The sequence below is a fragment of the Dermacentor silvarum genome, chromosome 1 (assembly GCF_013339745.2).
Source record: "Dermacentor silvarum isolate Dsil-2018 chromosome 1, BIME_Dsil_1.4, whole genome shotgun sequence".
Taxonomy (NCBI): Eukaryota; Metazoa; Arthropoda; class Arachnida; order Ixodida; family Ixodidae; genus Dermacentor; species Dermacentor silvarum.
Window position 1 is genome coordinate 442666425 of NC_051154.1, and position 19156 is coordinate 442685580.

Here is a 19156-nt window from a genome sequence, read left to right on the forward strand (position 1 = left end):
TCGTTCTGTCATGACACCATGTTACTTGCGGTTTTACTGTTTGGCCATGATCCTGTTTTGCCTCACGACACCGTACTTCCCAAGGCAGTGCAGATGCTGAGCGCTTATGCTCGCGATGCAACTCCCCTGGCTGCCAAAGCTCGTCAGATTGCGCATGTCCGCCGCATCACGTTCACGCTTCGTGACATCTCGAACGTTATCAATCACCATTAAGTCATTCTCGAACAACAGCCTGTCGCACACCGCACAACTGAATCTGAAATGCCTGCCCAGAAAGTCCCTCTGAAATTTTGCATGCACACCCGTATGCTCGTCCAATTTACTGCCGTGGTACCTGCATCGCTTCGCTGCACTCTCCGCTTCGCAGCATCCCTCTTCCTGTCAAGCCCGCCACTTACGGGCAGCCTCTTGGGCACGATCTTCACTTCTACTCGCGACCGGTTTCCCAGCTTTCCTCTTGCTACGCCAGGTGTCAGCATGGGCCTTGGTGGTTTGCTCCTCATCCTCATTGAGGGCGGCTTTATGTAGTATTGGGTGGTTTCTTATTTGTTTGTGCCCGCTTTCAGTGCCTCACCGTAGCGTTCTCCAGGTCAGTGCATCATTGCCGGCGGGGTACTGTCGCGGTGACTAAGACGACAAGCGAACTGAAATGAGGAGGATGAAGTTCAGTGTCATCAGTTGGTGGCTGCCTGTGGCACGTTTCAAGAAGGAGTTTAAACTTCTGTGTTTGTCGTGTTGCTTTCGCCTGTGTCAAAGACTAGCTCTTACCTCTGCCTCGTAACAATATTATGGTTTTGGCACATAAAATCCAAGAATTAGATTTTTAAAATTGTGGATTACATTGTATTTCAAAAGAACGAAGCTTTCAAAATAATCAATGTTGATAGCGCTTTTTGTGGAGAAACAGCGCAATTAGTCGAGTGCACTTTACAACCTGTGGTGCCGGAGCGACGTTGCGACGCTGCGGATTGGGCCGCAATATTTAAGAAAATTAATTTCTGTCCTGAATGTTTTTTTGTTTCTCTTGTAAATAACCTGTTCTTGCCTGAAAAATACAGCAACCTTTCAAAGAACATTGCTCGTTTCTAAGCTGACTTGTGACTGCTGTTTAGTGTTTCGTTAGACAGCGAAACTCGAGATGGGTCACAGGTGACTCTAAAGTGACGTATAGGTGACAACAGATCTAGGGGAGAAACAAAAAAGGCAAATTTAATCAGCGACAAATCTAAATGCACAACAAGGCGCATTTCTGCATATAATCCAGTCGACATGCAGACATAACCGAAAGTATTGCGTTGCAAAAAATGGAATGGCTTGTCGTATTTCGGTACCTGCAGATGTCGTCACAACAAAATTTTTTGATCATAGCTCACGAAAAGTCGACTCTGTCTTAGCAGTAGCAGTCTATATGCCTCATGTGTTGCTGTTGCTACTTCAGTGTTGTGGAGACAACAAAACACTTGACTGTCGTGACAAGAGGACAGGCAAATGAGAGGATTTTCTGCAGTATTTTGGGACCTTCTCTGTCGTACTCTTCAACTGCGAAAAACAGGAAGCTACGAGGACACGTGCAGCTTAGCGTATTTACTTGCATTGCAGTACGGCCAGTTGTTTACCCATGAAGTGTCCTTGCAGGCGGTGACAGTCGAGAACATGGAGTCGCTACTGCACATGTCCCACATCAGCCCCATGGGAACACAGGTGTTTGTGCTCGACGAGGAGGCACTACTCATCCGTGTCAGCAGAGGCTGGCAATACGTGGCTGTGAGTAGACCCTTGCACTCAAGTCTGCAACAGTTAACCTTTAACCTGTGACCTACTGCTACGCAACGTCTGGTATTTATAGAGAACGGTTGCGGTGCTGGCGTGCCAATGCAGGTGCCAGCATTCTTTTTTCACGATGCCAGCATTATAACACTTAAGAATTGCGTGACGTCTCTCGATTATTTCTTTTGTCCTGTTGTTTGTTATGTCATTTGCACAATGTGTGCTAGGTCTGCTTTCCTTAACATCAAGAGCAAAGCGTCAAAAAAAAGAAAGAAAATGAAGCTATTACTGGCAGGAATTTAGACCTTCCTAAGCCATCTTCTCTTTTATGTATACATTATCATGTAAGCTTGGTTGTCTTTGACTTGATAACTGTGAAATTACAGCTCCCAAACTGAATTGATAGGTGATGATTATAGGGCTGCTATCAAGGCATAACAAGTAACTCTTATAGCAGGCAACGTATCAAAAAATTAAATTTTAATTTTGATACTTCACGGGTTCATCGCCTATGACCCTCAGTCATTGTAAGGAGCTGCTTTCACAGCACCTGATGTGTACCTTAATTCGCCGCTCTGTCACTGAGACAGGAAGAATTGCATAGCGGTAGAAGCACAAGTAAGGTTCTGTTCTAGAATGTCACAAAGCTCTTTATGAGCAACAACAATGCATACTTGTAAGTTTTGCTAGGAAGAATTATTTCTTGTAATGATATATGCCACACCTCTTCCCTATTATCAGTAGGGGTTTAAGAGCTAAGAGTTTTCGTTGAGATTTTAGAGTTGGATCATGGAATGAATTTGCCTGGGGTAAGCCAAGATACCGTCGAGTATCAACTTCCACTGACGATAACCTCTGCTAGGACCATTTCTGACTTCTTCGTCCACCACTGACGCCTTCTTGTTTTATGAACAAGGAAAAAATCTACACTGCTCTTGAGCAGTTGTCCACGTTATTTTTGCGCACGGGTGTTGTGGTCTTACTGACGACATTCACTCAACAGTTCCACTGAACCGGGTTACGCACCTTGTGATTGGCGAACATGCGCAGCATGAAGAAAGTTACTTGAAAGGGATAAATGGAATTCACCTGAGAATAGCACAAATCTACAAGGAAACATGCATGGTATTCTTAAAAAAAAGCTTCGTAGTTGATTAGATATTTGTCCTGATCCGGGATATCAAAACCGGTACCGATGCCTCCCCGAAGCAGTCGCTCCACCATCTCATCTAACCGCGTGCCGACAGGGGTCCACATATACGCTTTAGCGTTCTCCACTTCGATGTGTGCACCATGAATTTTTTTAAAGGCATAGACGCACAGGTTTGTCAACCCGACGGAACTTCGGACATGCACTATGGACATGCAGTCCAAGATTGTACTATGGTAGCTAACAGCGAGTTAGAGGTGTCTCCCTCACTTCTACAAGTCATCTCAGTACAATATGCATCAGTATAGAACTGAATGTAATAATAATCAGGACACAGCCATAGCCACAGGAAGTCTGCACTCTTGCTGCGCACATACTGCTATGAAAAAAAGAAAACATGCGAGCGTGCAAACCTTCCCAATACACCCATCACCGCGAAACGTATGACTCGAATGACTTGCCTGAGTCCTTCCTGATAGGAATGTAATTCCACGGAACCATGCAAGGGCTACCACAGAAATGTGATAAGGGATGCTGGCGCGTGGGAAATGAATGTCACATTGACTACCAGCATTGATTCGAACGCATAAAGAAAGTCGAGAACGACTGGAGTGCATGTTTGAGTTTCCAGATTTTGCTCAATTTGTAACAGTGTCATATTTCTGACTCTAAAACGTAATTACGGGACTACGCCATGCATCTAAAGCAGCTACAGGGAGATTTCACATTGCGCTCTCATTCATTTATTGGTACTTTACTGGCTTTTTTCTAAGTTACTTTTCTCTTGTTCGCACCTAAATTCATGCTATAGGGGTACTGCTGTCTTGAGATAAAGGTTAGTCGAAGCGCTTCGCCTCCCCCTCCTCTCCCCCCATTTCACACACACACTTGGCTGAAAAAACTTTTTTTTTCCTTGCAGCTCGGATCTCTGGTTCAGCAACCCAAGAAGACGACACTGGTATTTCCCCTTGTTTATACTTCCCGTTTAATGTGCGCTAGTGGCAGGCAAACCAAACAAGAGGAATTTTAATGCAAGAAATTTTAAATGCACGCATTTTCAAGGTGATTGAGGGCGACGTGTTCAACACCGTGCAGTTTCAACTGTTAAGAGTATAATAGAGAAATCACCACAACACAAGAAGCACTTTATTGCGTGCGCAGTTTCAGAAGACTCTACAGGATGAATCGAAATTTTGCAGCATGTTTTATCAAGTTGAGTTATTCGGCTTTCACTGGCTATGAGAGCGGCCGTCTCAGAACGACCCACAATGTGCAGTAGGTGTACTTTTTGCAACACTGTCGAAAAAATATAACACTGATGTCTATACTTTATTTTGAGCTTGAAGAGATACACTCGTTTGGGGTGTGGCCTAGTGGTAAGGCGACTGCATAGAATGTTCCCCGAGCACTTTCTTTTTTTAGAAAAATTTTTTTTTCAAGAACTGGCATACCTAGCCCAGGCGAAGTGGCCAGACAGGCGAAGTGGCCAGGTGTACATTAGCAGCAAGCAAAATGTCAAATGGCAATTTTGCTAATTAGTTAAAATGCGTAATATAACGTTTTGATTATTCACTCTAGGGCATGTGTGATTGCAAAATTAAAGCCGATGCTCGTCAGCTTCACTTCTCACTTAATGACTTGGCTTCAGAACTTGTCGGCTTCAATTTCAGGATAAGAAGATGTGCGCTAAAGTGAATAATTAAAAATTCAGTACCACATTAGAGGTAATTAGCAAGGTTACCACCTAAATGTTTTTGCTGCAAATGTCCGCCTAGCCACGTAGCGTATCTGCAATAATGCCAAGGCTCAAGATGTGAAATTTTCTGCTAACAGAAAGTGTTCCGCATAAAAAGAAACAACTGGTATATCTGTGCTCTTTCGAAATTGTGCACTCTTTCGGAGTTATTTGTATTGTTGGTGTTACAGAATTCTGATGTTGTAGAACGCTGTTTCTCGTGTGTTCGTTGTGCATTCATGTGTTCTTAATGAATGTTTCTCATCTGCTGTGTTGTCTTACACTTCTTATCTCTACTCTATCTTTTGCAAATGCAAACCAGATTAAAAGAAAGGTATGATGAGGTTGCGTTCTTTTGCACGAATATGTTAGCTGTTCCTTGTCCACATTGCTATGTCCTTCTAGGGCCCTTATCGTCTACAAAATGCATAATCATACACAAAGTGGCATCTATGTGATAACACACTCCCGACCCTTTGTTCAGTTAAAATCATGTAGTCCGTCTGTCTTGTTGGTCAGCACAACTGTACTCTGCATTTCAATAGTTCTCACACATATTGGCCTGTATATAATGGAACATTTGGTTAAAGAAGCTGGCGGATGGATTAAACAATGGCGTATCTATCACGCCTTCCACAAAACTTGTTTCGCTTTTGCGTCCAGCCCATGTAGTGCTCTATATATGTTCTTTGAAATTCGACTAAATTTTAGTAGTCGATTGGAGTTACTGCTTACATGGCATATTTGTAAAGTGTAACGAACTTATTTAGGCATTATTTGTTGTGCTAGGGCGAATACTTTTGCTCAATCTTGTCTGTATAACCCTGTATTGACTATCAAATCCTTTTTCATTTTAGGAACCATCAATGTTCTATTGCTTTTACCATGGTATATGCTTTAATGTACATAAGTATTTAGTAGTCGCGCACTCAACCAAATTGCAGCAACTTGATTGGAGGCCACGCACTTCCTGCTACTGACGTAATAGTTCAGCGGAAATCCGCTTCCTGCTACTCCATTTCACTTATACTGTTTCTGCTAAGGTGCCCTATGAGTCATGACAATTACTCGGAATAATACTAAATAAGATGAAAATATTCGGAAAGAACCAAAATGGTAGATTATGTGATTACACATTAAATTACGAGGTTGAAATAAAACGAATGAAAAGAAAGTTCAAATGCATGCAATATAAGTAAAAAAAAAGAAAGGAAAGTCTGGGAATACAATGTCAGTTAAGATAGGAAGAAAGAAAATGTAATGCATCTATTCTACATACCCTTTCTGCCAGAAAGTAAGATGTGCTATCATTTGAAAAGAAGGCTGAATCTAGATTGGAGTAGTTCCCAAAATCAAGTTTTTCTCGTCCAGTCCTCGTGATGTAGCGGAGCATTGTAGCGGAGGTTGGAGCATGGCTATGAAAGGGAAACCGTAAACATTGATGCACAGCATTCACTACTGACTTTCGCTGATGGCTACACTTTCTTCCAGCTCTGTTTGCACAAGTGTTTTGTTCACGTCTGTCACTACCTTCCTCTTCAAATCGCAGGGCTCAACCAGGCCATGCAGGGAACAGGGCCTAACGGGCTTACCTGGTCGGCCCGGACTGAGGGAACCCACGGGACCAGAAGGACCACAGGGACTGAAGGTGAGACTGCAGCCGATGCTGTAACAAATACGAAATAAAAACAATACAGTGCAGTCCACTTATAACGATATCGAGAAAAACGAGAAATCCGATCGTTATAACCGATTATCGCTATATCTGGACTGCGAAAAAAAAAAATGCCGAATATACCTTTGCAGTCCCGAAACCGAAACTGACACTTGCGATAAAAAATCGACGTTGTAGAAAGTAGGCCGTGAAAAATGAAACCTTTATTCATACCTCTAAATAGCGTCTCAATCGTTAGGCACGCTGAAATAAAAATCTGCTTTTGCTTTCGCGGAAGTTTCGGAGTCACAACCGCCGTGTGCATCGCGTCCATCTGCTGCGCGAACACTGGCGGCTATAATTTAGCGCGCATGAATTCAATGAGCGACTCGATCGACGATGTTGCACTTTGGTTGAACCTCGGGGTCGGTGTCAAAGGCGGGCAATTGTCAGTCTCATTGTCACTGCTGCTGCTGTCATCGCCTCCGTCGCACAACGCCGCCGTCTGTCGCGACAACGATCGCCCCGTCGGAGTTCTCTTCGCAGAACGAGGCAGCACTATTTTCACTCAGAAGCTCCTCCATCGAAGCACCACCTATTTCATCGTCAGTAGCAACGTGCTCCCAGAGTTCGGACACCACCTTGTTGGTTTCGCCCATGGGGTTTTCGTCGTGGCGCACGAAGCCCGCCTTTTCCGTTGATCGGCATGGACACTGCTTCTAGCCTTCATGATCGTGGCGCTCCCAGTTTTCATAATCGTCATATCATCCACTGCGCGAGTTCGTATTTCAAGTCTTGCAAAATTTGCAGCTTCGTCTCGAGAGACGCAGCTTTGCGCTTTGACGGCGCACCTCCCGCTGCTTCCGCGGTGCATAGGCCGCGCAGGCGCCGCTTGCTTATCGCTTTCTCCCCCCTCTTGCAAAATTAGTTTCGTCTCAAGGGGCGCACCTGCCGCTGCTTCCGTTGAGAGAGAGAGCGCGGCAGGGAGTGCAGGCGCCCCTCGCCAGAGGAGGCGTTGCCTTCGCTTATCGCCTTTCTTCCGCCCTCTGCTCGCGCGACCGCTGGGGACGCGGGGGTGAAGCAGCTGGCGCCATCTTGTGCACGCTGCACCAACTTGCGATGCTCTCCGTGGCTTTCGCAATCGGCGCGCGGGCGGGATGCGCTGCGCGGTAATGGCGGCAGATACGAACTCGCGTAGGCAAACTTTTCGCCCCGTCTCGGTTAAGGGCAACGTAGGAACGCAATTTTCACGATTATTCTGCATGAAAAGCACTGCCCAGAAGCAAAATTTCAATCGTTATATCCGATATGCGGTGAATAATATATCGTTATATACGTTTTTTTTTCTCATAGCCCCAATGCATAAGTTGATACTCTTACGTCGACTCATCGTTATAACCGATATATCGTTATATGTGGTATCGTTATATGTGGACTGCAGTGTATAGAAAGGGTTCCTTTAGGCAAAGATGAGTCAGTGTCGTTTGCAACACTACGCCATGACAGCACAAGGAGATGGCCAACATCTGTTTCCTATTATGTCAATAGAAAAAGGAAAATTAACAATTTGGTGGAACAGTATTTGTTTAATAAATGATGAGGCACCGCAGGGAAATACGCCACCGAAGTGCCGGCTATCCCAATCATTGAAAATAAGTTACAGTATAGAAAGAGAAGGCACCACAAACAGGAAGGCGCGTGACAGACTGAATTCAGGTACAATGGAAGAAGTGAGAGGCTTTCTAATAAATTTTGCACGATAAAAAAGTTCCATTCGTATTGAAAAGACAAGATTGCAAGTGTGACTAGTAACGATGCATGGAACCGAAATGACCGCAGTGACCAAGTCTACTGTTCAAAAAGCGTTAATTACAGTAATACTCTGCTCATATATTGAAGCAATTTCCTGAAGCAGAAAAGATAAATATCCCTTCAGTTACAAAATGTAAGTTCCTTTCATGTGTAAAGTTGAGCGAGTGGATGGTCAAAGGGCCTTCGATGCGACACATAAACAGAAGGAAAACAGAAGGGAAGGAGCGAAAAAAGTTTGCGCCTGACTAGCTACCTAACATTTGGGCAAGATGGGACCATCAGATAACGAGGATAAAATAGTAAATTCACGCATGCATACGGAGGAACTTTTCTTTCAAATAAATGTATTTAAGGAGAGGTTGGTGCTCCTGTGTGGCGCTGGCTATTCTTCTGTTACATCATAGTTTTCGTCAGAAAGTCGTCAAAGATCACAAAACTGGACTAACAAACACATGGACGAACATTCACGTACTAAGTCTTAGTACTGCAATATAAATAAATGTTTCCACAACAGAAGAGTTCACGTAACATAAATACTCGCAAAACGGAAGAGTTCACACGCAACACATGAGTCCACACAGCATAAATGTTCGCGAAACCAAGATGTTCACACAGAAGATGTTGGGCACGTGCGAATTAGGTCCCTCTTGAATGCCACACTCTAAATACAACAGTCTTGTATGCATCCACAAATGCTACATTAACACGAAAACACAATAAACATGTAATAAAGAGTACCTGTTAATAATAGCAATGCGAGCAATAACTGTTATCTGACAGTATTTTTGTCATATTTTTGATTCCTGTGAAAATTTTACTAAGGCACGCGCAACAATGTTTTGAACTTTTTCTGTTGGCCAAGGACCCAAAATTTTTCTTAAGGATAATGGCCGTCTATCCAAGCCATTTAGTTTTTTCGAAAGCTTCTTACGAGGAGCAACATGTTCTTTACAGTGCAGAAGAAGGTGTTCTAGGTCTTCTTCAGCCTCTTCACATGAGCATGTAGCACTGTTAGTTTTTCTTATTCTATACAGGAAGCTTAGCGCAGTGCCTAGCCAAAGCCTATGAACTGTTGTTTCAACAGATCGGCTAATTTTAAACGGAATATTGAATTCTATTCCAGGATCAATATTATATAATTGACAGTTGTGCGCATCATTTATGAACAAAGTTTCCTCAGAAAATCTACCGCAGTTTGTTCAATAAACATCGCGCATCACTCGTCGTTAGAGAAAGTAGTGACAATTCATTCTTTTGATGCGCTGCACGTGCCGTGTGATCAGCTGTTACAATTGCTATGATTTCACAGTGACTTGGAATCCACTGGAAAGTTATGTGGCGTTGTAGATCTTTCGCTATGGCGTATGTCTTCTGTATTTAGTATGCCAATGTGCTGTTTGTTTTTCTTAAGCTGATTTCATTTAAGCACAGCTGTGAGGCTGGCGAGTCACTCAGAACTACCCAGTAAAGAGGTCCTGACTGCTGACATGTAATGTAAAACAGAAACTATTCCTTAAAGTTCTGCCGTTAAAGACGTAAATTGGCAAAGCTGATAAGCTCTTTTCTCTTGGTATGCAGGTATATAAAACGCTGATGTAGAGCGTTCTTTGCAGCATGATCCATCGGTATATACGTGAATGCTATCTACATACTTAGTGTAAAGATGTGATAAAGTTAATTGCTTTATCGCAACTACGGATAAATCACATTTACCACATACTCCAGGAATTGAAGTGACTATTTCTGGAATTGCAAGTCGCCATGTTGGATGAGTTGTGCATGCAGGCCAATATTCGTAAGCAGGCAGCATGTTTTTGCACCGCCATATTTCTTTATCTATGCATGCAGCGGTTCTATCCGGATAGTCTTGGCATAGTGGATGATTAGCGTGTTGTGTTGCCAAACGAAAAAAGTGGCGACAAGTTTCCGTAAATCTTAGTGCAGGAAAACTTGGTTCGCGGTTCTCCGCAATTACCAAAGCACTGGCAGATGCGCGGGGAATGCCAAGACATACGCGAAAGCTTCTGGTCAATAATCTTTGAACTATTTCCTCTAGAATACGGGATATTCCATGTAGCACAGGAGCAGAGTATGCTATTCTTCTAATGATTGCTGAGTGAATGCGTTATAAAGAAGAGGTTGAACTACCCCATCTCACTCCAAAAAATTTACGAAGAATGTTGATTAGGGAGTTGACTTTCTGCTCTAATGCTTTTATTTGGGAAGGCCATGATAGCCGTCTGTCTGTAATAATACAGTTAAACCCGCATATATCGAACTCTAAAAAAAACTGGAATTAGTTCGATATATCGAGTAATTCGATATAGAACATATAAAGAATTTGACAACGTACAAAATGCACCTCAATAAAAAAGTGTTCTTTATTTCCTAAATACAGGTGCGGCGGGCATATTACCGCGAGAAATAGTCGCCGATCTTCTTCTCCTTTTTCATTTTTAAAGCATTGTTGAGCATACACTTTTCAACATTGTCGAGCGACTCGGAAAAGCCGAGCCGACAGCCTTCTATGGACGGGCAGTGGCGGCGAACAACGCTCAGTGCATGAAGTGCCTCGGAACACGTGGGCTGGTTGGAATTGGTTGAGTCCTCGCAGTTACTGTCGCCGGCAAGATCCCTAGCCAGATCGGCAACGATGTCTTCGTCAGCAAGCTCTTCGGTGGTCGCAACATGGTCGTCGACGGTGACGAAGTCTGTCGCTGCAGTCCTATCACAAACGGCACCTGGGAGCTCAGACAGCTGGCTAAACAAATCATCAAGTTCCTCAATTGGTTTATTGCAATTTTCGAATGAGCTTGCGCCAGCCTCTCCGGAAACACCGAGTCCACAATGACGGAAACAATTCTGAATTGTTTTTTAACGTCATTCCATCATGAATTCAGCATCGTTATTGCGCCCAAGAGGTAAATTTTCAACTCCCGGCCAGTGCGAAGGTTTAGCAAAAGCCGTTGCAGAAGGCGCTTTCGATAGCCTGCCTTCAGTGCACGAATGACGCCTTGGTCTAAGGGCTGCGGCACTGAGGTTGTGTTCGGCCCTAACGTCGGCCTTATTTTTCTGTATCATACTCAGCGTACTTCTTGGGATGCTGTATGCTGCGGCGACATTCGACTTCTTTTCTCCGCATTCAACTCTTCTGATGATTTCCAGCTTTGCGGATATTGGCAGGCCATCTCTTACGGAGTGGACGAGCGCTGCGTTCCGAGGACGCGACTATGCACACAATCTTGCAACTTCACGAACGACAGAACACTGAAGCAATCGAGCCGATCGCATGCAGGCGCACGTGGCCGTGAGTTAGAGAGAGAGAGAGAAACAGTAGTCGAACCACTTTTTCAAGGGGGTGGCTGTCCAAGAGAGCGAAAGCAGCAACACGCACGTGCAGTTGGGCTAAACCACTTTGGGGGGGTGAGGAGGGGTAATGGTGGCTTGCCGGTCACGTGTACGGCGCTCACTATGCGGCAAAGCCAACTTTAGGGGTAGTTTTGCGCTGCTTGAAGTTCGATATATCGATAGCGGCTGCTATTTTTATTCGATGTGACCGTAATTTTTGCTATATATTTTCATTCTAACATTACGGTGTTGAAAAATGTTCGATATACGGAGTAATTCGATGTAAAAGGGTTCGATATAGTCGGATTCGACTGTACAACAAAGCCCACCACTTGGGGATTTAGGTTTGATGTGGAAAAAGAAATACGCGAGCAAAGAAAAAAATACAAATGGCAACACAGGCGACAACTGCTTTGCTGGCCAAATATACAATGAATGGGCACGTGATAATTTTAAAGGGAGTCCTTCCTGATAGGAATGTAATTCCACGGAACCATGCAAGGGCTACCACAGAAATGTGATAAGGGATGCTGGCGCGTGGGAAATGAATGTCACATTGACTACCAGCATTGATTCGAACGCATAAAGAAAGTCGAGAACGACTGGAGTGCATGTTTGAGTTTCCAGATTTTGCTCAATTTGTAACAGTGTCATATTTCTGACTCTAAAACGTAATTACGGGACTACGCCATGCATCTAAAGCAGCTACAGGGAGATTTCACATTGCGCTCTCATTCATTTATTGGTACTTTACTGGCTTTTTTCTAAGTTACTTTTCTCTTGTTCGCACCTAAATTCATGCTATAGGGGTACTGCTGTCTTGAGATAAAGGTTAGTCGAAGCGCTTCGCCTCCCCCTCCTCTCCCCCCATTTCACACACACACTTGGCTGAAAAAACTTTTTTTTTCCTTGCAGCTCGGATCTCTGGTTCAGCAACCCAAGAAGACGACACTGGTATTTCCCCTTGTTTATACTTCCCGTTTAATGTGCGCTAGTGGCAGGCAAACCAAACAAGAGGAATTTTAATGCAAGAAATTTTAAATGCACGCATTTTCAAGGTGATTGAGGGCGGCGTGTTCAACACCGTGCAGTTTCAACTGTTAAGAGTATAATAGAGAAATCACCACAACACAAGAAGCACTTTATTGCGTGCGCAGTTTCAGAAGACTCTACAGGATGAATCGAAATTTTGCAGCATGTTTTATCAAGTTGAGTTATTCGGCTTTCACTGGCTATGAGAGCGGCCGTCTCAGAACGACCCACAATGTGCAGTAGGTGTACTTTTTGCAACACTGTCGAAAAAATATAACACTGATGTCTATACTTTATTTTGAGCTTGAAGAGATACACTCGTTTGGGGTGTGGCCTAGTGGTAAGGCGACTGCATAGAATGTTCCCCGAGCACTTTCTTTTTTTAGAAAAATTTTTTTTTCAAGAACTGGCATACCTAGCCCAGGCGAAGTGGCCAGACAGGCGAAGTGGCCAGGTGTACATTAGCAGCAAGCAAAATGTCAAATGGCAATTTTGCTAATTAGCTAAAATGCGTAATATAACGTTTTGATTATTCACTCTAGGGCATGTGTGATTGCAAAATTAAAGCCGATGCTCGTCAGCTTCACTTCTCACTTAATGACTTGGCTTCAGAACTTGTCGGCTTCAATTTCAGGATAAGAAGATGTGCGCTAAAGTGAATAATTAAAAATTCAGTACCACATTAGAGGTAATTAGCAAGGTTACCACCTAAATGTTTTTGCTGCAAATGTCCGCCTAGCCACGTAGCGTATCTGCAATAATGCCAAGGCTCAAGATGTGAAATTTTCTGCTAACAGAAAGTGTTCCGCATAAAAAGAAACAACTGGTATATCTGTGCTCTTTCGAAATTGTGCACTCTTTCGGAGTTATTTGTATTGTTGGTGTTACAGAATTCTGATGTTGTAGAACGCTGTTTCTCGTGTGTTCGTTGTGCATTCATGTGTTCTTAATGAATGTTTCTCATCTGCTGTGTTGTCTTACACTTCTTATCTCTACTCTATCTTTTGCAAATGCAAACCAGATTAAAAGAAAGGTATGATGAGGTTGCGTTCTTTTGCACGAATATGTTAGCTGTTCCTTGTCCACATTGCTATGTCCTTCTAGGGCCCTTATCGTCTACAAAATGCATAATCATACACAAAGTGGCATCTATGTGATAACACACTCCCGACCCTTTGTTCAGTTAAAATCATGTAGTCCGTCTGTCTTGTTGGTCAGCACAACTGTACTCTGCATTTCAATAGTTCTCACACATATTGGCCTGTATATAATGGAACATTTGGTTAAAGAAGCTGGCGGATGGATTAAACAATGGCGTATCTATCACGCCTTCCACAAAACTTGTTTCGCTTTTGCGTCCAGCCCATGTAGTGCTCTATATATGTTCTTTGAAATTCGACTAAATTTTAGTAGTCGATTGGAGTTACTGCTTACATGGCATATTTGTAAAGTGTAACGAACTTATTTAGGCATTATTTGTTGTGCTAGGGCGAATACTTTTGCTCAATCTTGTCTGTATAACCCTGTATTGACTATCAAATCCTTTTTCATTTTAGGAACCATCAATGTTCTATTGCTTTTACCATGGTATATGCTTTAATGTACATAAGTATTTAGTAGTCGCGCACTCAACCAAATTGCAGCAACTTGATTGGAGGCCACGCACTTCCTGCTACTGACGTAATAGTTCAGCGGAAATCCGCTTCCTGCTACTCCATTTCACTTATACTGTTTCTGCTAAGGTGCCCTATGAGTCATGACAATTACTCGGAATAATACTAAATAAGATGAAAATATTCGGAAAGAACCAAAATGGTAGATTATGTGATTACACATTAAATTACGAGGTTGAAATAAAACGAATGAAAAGAAAGTTCAAATGCATGCAATATAAGTAAAAAAAAAGAAAGGAAAGTCTGGGAATACAATGTCAGTTAAGATAGGAAGAAAGAAAATGTAATGCATCTATTCTACATACCCTTTCTGCCAGAAAGTAAGATGTGCTATCATTTGAAAAGAAGGCTGAATCTAGATTGGAGTAGTTCCCAAAATCAAGTTTTTCTCGTCCAGTCCTCGTGATGTAGCGGAGCATTGTAGCGGAGGTTGGAGCATGGCTATGAAAGGGAAACCGTAAACATTGATGCACAGCATTCACTACTGACTTTCGCTGATGGCTACACTTTCTTCCAGCTCTGTTTGCACAAGTGTTTTGTTCACGTCTGTCACTACCTTCCTCTTCAAATCGCAGGGCTCAACCAGGCCATGCAGGGAACAGGGCCTAACGGGCTTACCTGGTCGGCCCGGACCGAGGGAACCCACGGGACCAGAAGGACCACAGGGACTGAAGGTGAGACTGCAGCCGATGCTGTAACAAATACGAAATAAAAACAATACAGTGCAGTCCACTTATAACGATATCGAGAAAAACGAGAAATCCGATCGTTATAACCGATTATCGCTATATCTGGACTGCGAAAAAAAAAATGCCGAATATACCTTTGCAGTCCCGAAACCGAAACTGACACTTGCGATAAAAAATCGACGTTGTAGAAAGTAGGCCGTGAAAAATGAAACCTTTATTCATACCTCTAAATAGCGTCTCAATCGTTAGGCACGCTGAAATAAAAATCTGCTTTTGCTTTCGCGGAAGTTTCGGAGTCACAACCGCCGTGTGCATCGCGTCCATCTGCTGCGCGAACACTGGCGGCTATAATTTAGCGCGCATGAATTCAATGAGCGACTCGATCGACGATGTTGCACTTTGGTTGAACCTCGGGGTCGGTGTCAAAGGCGGGCAATTGTCAGTCTCATTGTCACTGCTGCTGCTGTCATCGCCTCCGTCGCACAACGCCGCCGTCTGTCGCGACAACGATCGCCCCGTCGGAGTTCTCTTCGCAGAACGAGGCAGCACTATTTTCACTCAGAAGCTCCTCCATCGAAGCACCACCTATTTCATCGTCAGTAGCAACGTGCTCCCAGAGTTCGGACACCACCTTGTTGGTTTCGCCCATGGGGTTTTCGTCGTGGCGCACGAAGCCCGCCTTTTCCGTTGATCGGCATGGACACTGCTTCTAGCCTTCATGATCGTGGCGCTCCCGGTTTTCATAATCGTCATATCATCCACTGCGCGAGCTCGTATTTCAAGTCTTGCAAAATTTGCAGCTTCGTCTCGAGAGACGCAGCTTTGCGCTTTGACGGCGCACCTCCCGCTGCTTCCGCGGTGCATAGGCCGCGCAGGCGCCGCTTGCTTATCGCTTTCTCCCCCCTCTTGCAAAATTAGTTTCGTCTCAAGGGGCGCACCTGCCGCTGCTTCCGTTGAGAGAGAGAGCGCGGCAGGGAGTGCAGGCGCCCCTCGCCAGAGGAGGCGTTGCCTTCGCTTATCGCCTTTCTTCCGCCCTCTGCTCGCGCGACCGCTGGGGACGCGGGGGTGAAGCAGCTGGCGCCATCTTGTGCACGCTGCACCAACTTGCGATGCTCTCCGTGGCTTTCGCAATCGGCACGCGGGCGGGATGCGCTGCGCGGTAATGGCGGCAGATACGAACTCGCGTAGGCAAACTTTTCGCCCCGTCTCGGTTAAGGGCAACGTAGGAACGCAATTTTCACGATTATTCTGCATGAAAAGCACTGCCCAGAAGCAAAATTTCAATCGTTATATCCGATATGCGGTGAATAATATATCGTTATATACGTTTTTTTTTCTCATAGCCCCAATGCATAAGTTGATACTCTTACGTCGACTCATCGTTATAACCGATATATCGTTATATGTGGTATCGTTATATGTGGACTGCAGTGTATAGAAAGGGTTCCTTTAGGCAAAGGTGAGTCAGTGTCGTTTGCAACACTACGCCATGACAGCACAAGGAGATGGCCAACATCTGTTTCCTATTATGTCAATAGAAAAAGGAAAATTAACAATTTGGTGGAACAGTTTTTGTTTAATAAATGATGAGGCACCGCAGGGAAATACGCCACCGAAGTGCCGGCTATCCCAATCATTGAAAATAAGTTACAGTATAGAAAGAGAAGGCACCACAAACAGGAAGGCGCGTGACAGACTGAATTCAGGTACAATGGAAGAAGTGAGAGGCTTTCTAATAAATTTTGCACGATAAAAAAGTTCCATTCGTATTGAAAAGACAAGATTGCAAGTGTGACTAGTAACGATGCATGGAACCGAAATGACCGCAGTGACCAAGTCTACTGTTCAAAAAGCGTTAATTACAGTAATACTCTGCTCATATATTGAAGCAATTTCCTGAAGCAGAAAAGATAAATATCCCTTCAGTTACAAAATGTAAGTTCCTTTCATGTGTAAAGTTGAGCGAGTGGATGGTCAAAGGGCCTTCGATGCGACACATAAACAGAAGGAAAACAGAAGGGAAGGAGCGAAAAAAGTTTGCGCCTGACTAGCTACCTAACATTTGGGCAAGATGGGACCATCAGATAACGAGGATAAAATAGTAAATTCACGCATGCATACGGAGGAACTTTTCTTTCAAATAAATGTATTTAAGGAGAGGTTGGTGCTCCTGTGTGGCGCTGGCTATTCTTCTGTTACATCATAGTTTTCGTCAGAAAGTCGTCAAAGATCACAAAACTGGACTAACAAACACATGGACGAACATTCACGTACTAAGTCTTAGTACTGCAATATAAATAAATGTTTCCACAACAGAAGAGTTCACGTAACATAAATACTCGCAAAACGGAAGAGTTCACACGCAACACATGAGTCCACACAGCATAAATGTTCGCGAAACCAAGATGTTCACACAGAAGATGTTGGGCACGTGCGAATTAGGTCCCTCTTGAATGCCACACTCTAAATACAACAGTCTTGTATGCATCCACAAATGCTACATTAACACGAAAACACAATAAACATGTAATAAAGAGTACCTGTTAATAATAGCAATGCGAGCAATAACTGTTATCTGACAGTATTTTTGTCATATTTTTGATTCCTGTGAAAATTTTACTAAGGCACGCGCAACAATGTTTTGAACTTTTTCTGTTGGCCAAGGACCCAAAATTTTTCTTAAGGATAATGGCCGTCTATCCAAGCCATTTAGTTTTTTCGAAAGCTTCTTACGAGGAGCAACATGTTCTTTACAGTGCAGAAGAAGGTGTTCTAGGTCTTCTTCAGCCTCTTCACATGAGCATGTAGCACTGTTAGTTTTTCTTATTCTATACAGGAAGCTTAGCGCAGTGCCTAGCCAAAGCCTATGAACTGTTGTTTCAACAGATCGGCTAATTTTAAACGGAATATTGAATTCTATTCCAGGATCAATATTATATAATTGACAGTTGTGCGCATCATTTATGAACAAAGTTTCCTCAGAAAATCTACCGCAGTTTGTTCAATAAACATCGCGCATCACTCGTCGTTAGAGAAAGTAGTGACAATTCATTCTTTTGATGCGCTGCACGTGCCGTGTGATCAGCTGTTACAATTGCTATGATTTCACAGTGACTTGGAATCCACTGGAAAGTTATGTGGCGTTGTAGATCTTTCGCTATGGCGTATGTCTTCTGTATTTAGTATGCCAATGTGCTGTTTGTTTTTCTTAAGCTGATTTCATTTAAGCACAGCTGTGAGGCTGGCGAGTCACTCAGAACTACCCAGTAAAGAGGTCCTGACTGCTGACATGTAATGTAAAACAGAAACTATTCCTTAAAGTTCTGCCGTTAAAGACGTAAATTGGCAAAGCTGATAAGCTCTTTTCTCTTGGTATGCAGGTATATAAAACGCTGATGTAGAGCGTTCTTTGCAGCATGATCCATCGGTATATACGTGAATGCTATCTACATACTTAGTGTAAAGATGTGATAAAGTTAATTGCTTTATCGCAACTACGGATAAATCACATTTACCACATACTCCAGGAATTGAAGTGACTATTTCTGGAATTGCAAGTCGCCATGTTGGATGAGTTGTGCATGCAGGCCAATATTCGTAAGCAGGCAGCATGTTTTTGCACCGCCATATTTCTTTATCTATGCATGCAGCGGTTCTATCCGGATAGTCTTGGCATAGTGGATGATTAGCGTGTTGTGTTGCCAAACGAAAAAAGTGGCGACAAGTTTCCGTAAATCTTAGTGCAGGAAAACTTGGTTCGCGGTTCTCCGCAATTACCAAAGCACTGGCAGATGCGCGGGGAATGCCAAGACATACGCGAAAGCTTCTGGTCAATAATCTTTGAACTATTTCCTCTAGAATACGGGATATTCCATGTAGCACAGGAGCAGAGTATGCTATTCTTCTAATGATTGCTGAGTGAATGCGTTATAAAGAAGAGGTTGAACTACCCCATCTCACTCCAAAAAATTTACGAAGAATGTTGATTAGGGAGTTGACTTTCTGCTCTAATGCTTTTATTTGGGAAGGCCATGATAGCCGTCTGTCTGTAATAATACAGTTAAACCCGCATATATCGAACTCTAAAAAAAACTGGAATTAGTTCGATATATCGAGTAATTCGATATAGAACATATAAAGAATTTGACAACGTACAAAATGCACCTCAATAAAAAAGTGTTCTTTATTTCCTAAATACAGGTGCGGCGGGCATATTACCGCGAGAAATAGTCGCCGATCTTCTTCTCCTTTTTCATTTTTAAAGCATTGTTGAGCATACACTTTTCAACATTGTCG

At 43.4% G+C, this 19156-nt stretch overlaps 1 protein-coding gene across 1 annotated transcript in view; it reads left to right on the top strand.

The window, feature by feature from the left end:
- Positions 1-1653: 1653 nt before the first annotated feature.
- Positions 1654-19156, top strand: part of LOC125944160 (uncharacterized) — a 62840-nt gene continuing 45337 nt past the window's right edge. The window contains exons 1-4 of the mRNA XM_049664369.1: positions 1654-1764; positions 6202-6300; positions 12382-12420; positions 14747-14845. Of these exons, the coding sequence (XP_049520326.1) occupies positions 1654-1764; positions 6202-6300; positions 12382-12420; positions 14747-14845 (348 nt within the window). The remainder of the gene's footprint in view (positions 1765-6201; positions 6301-12381; positions 12421-14746; positions 14846-19156) is intronic.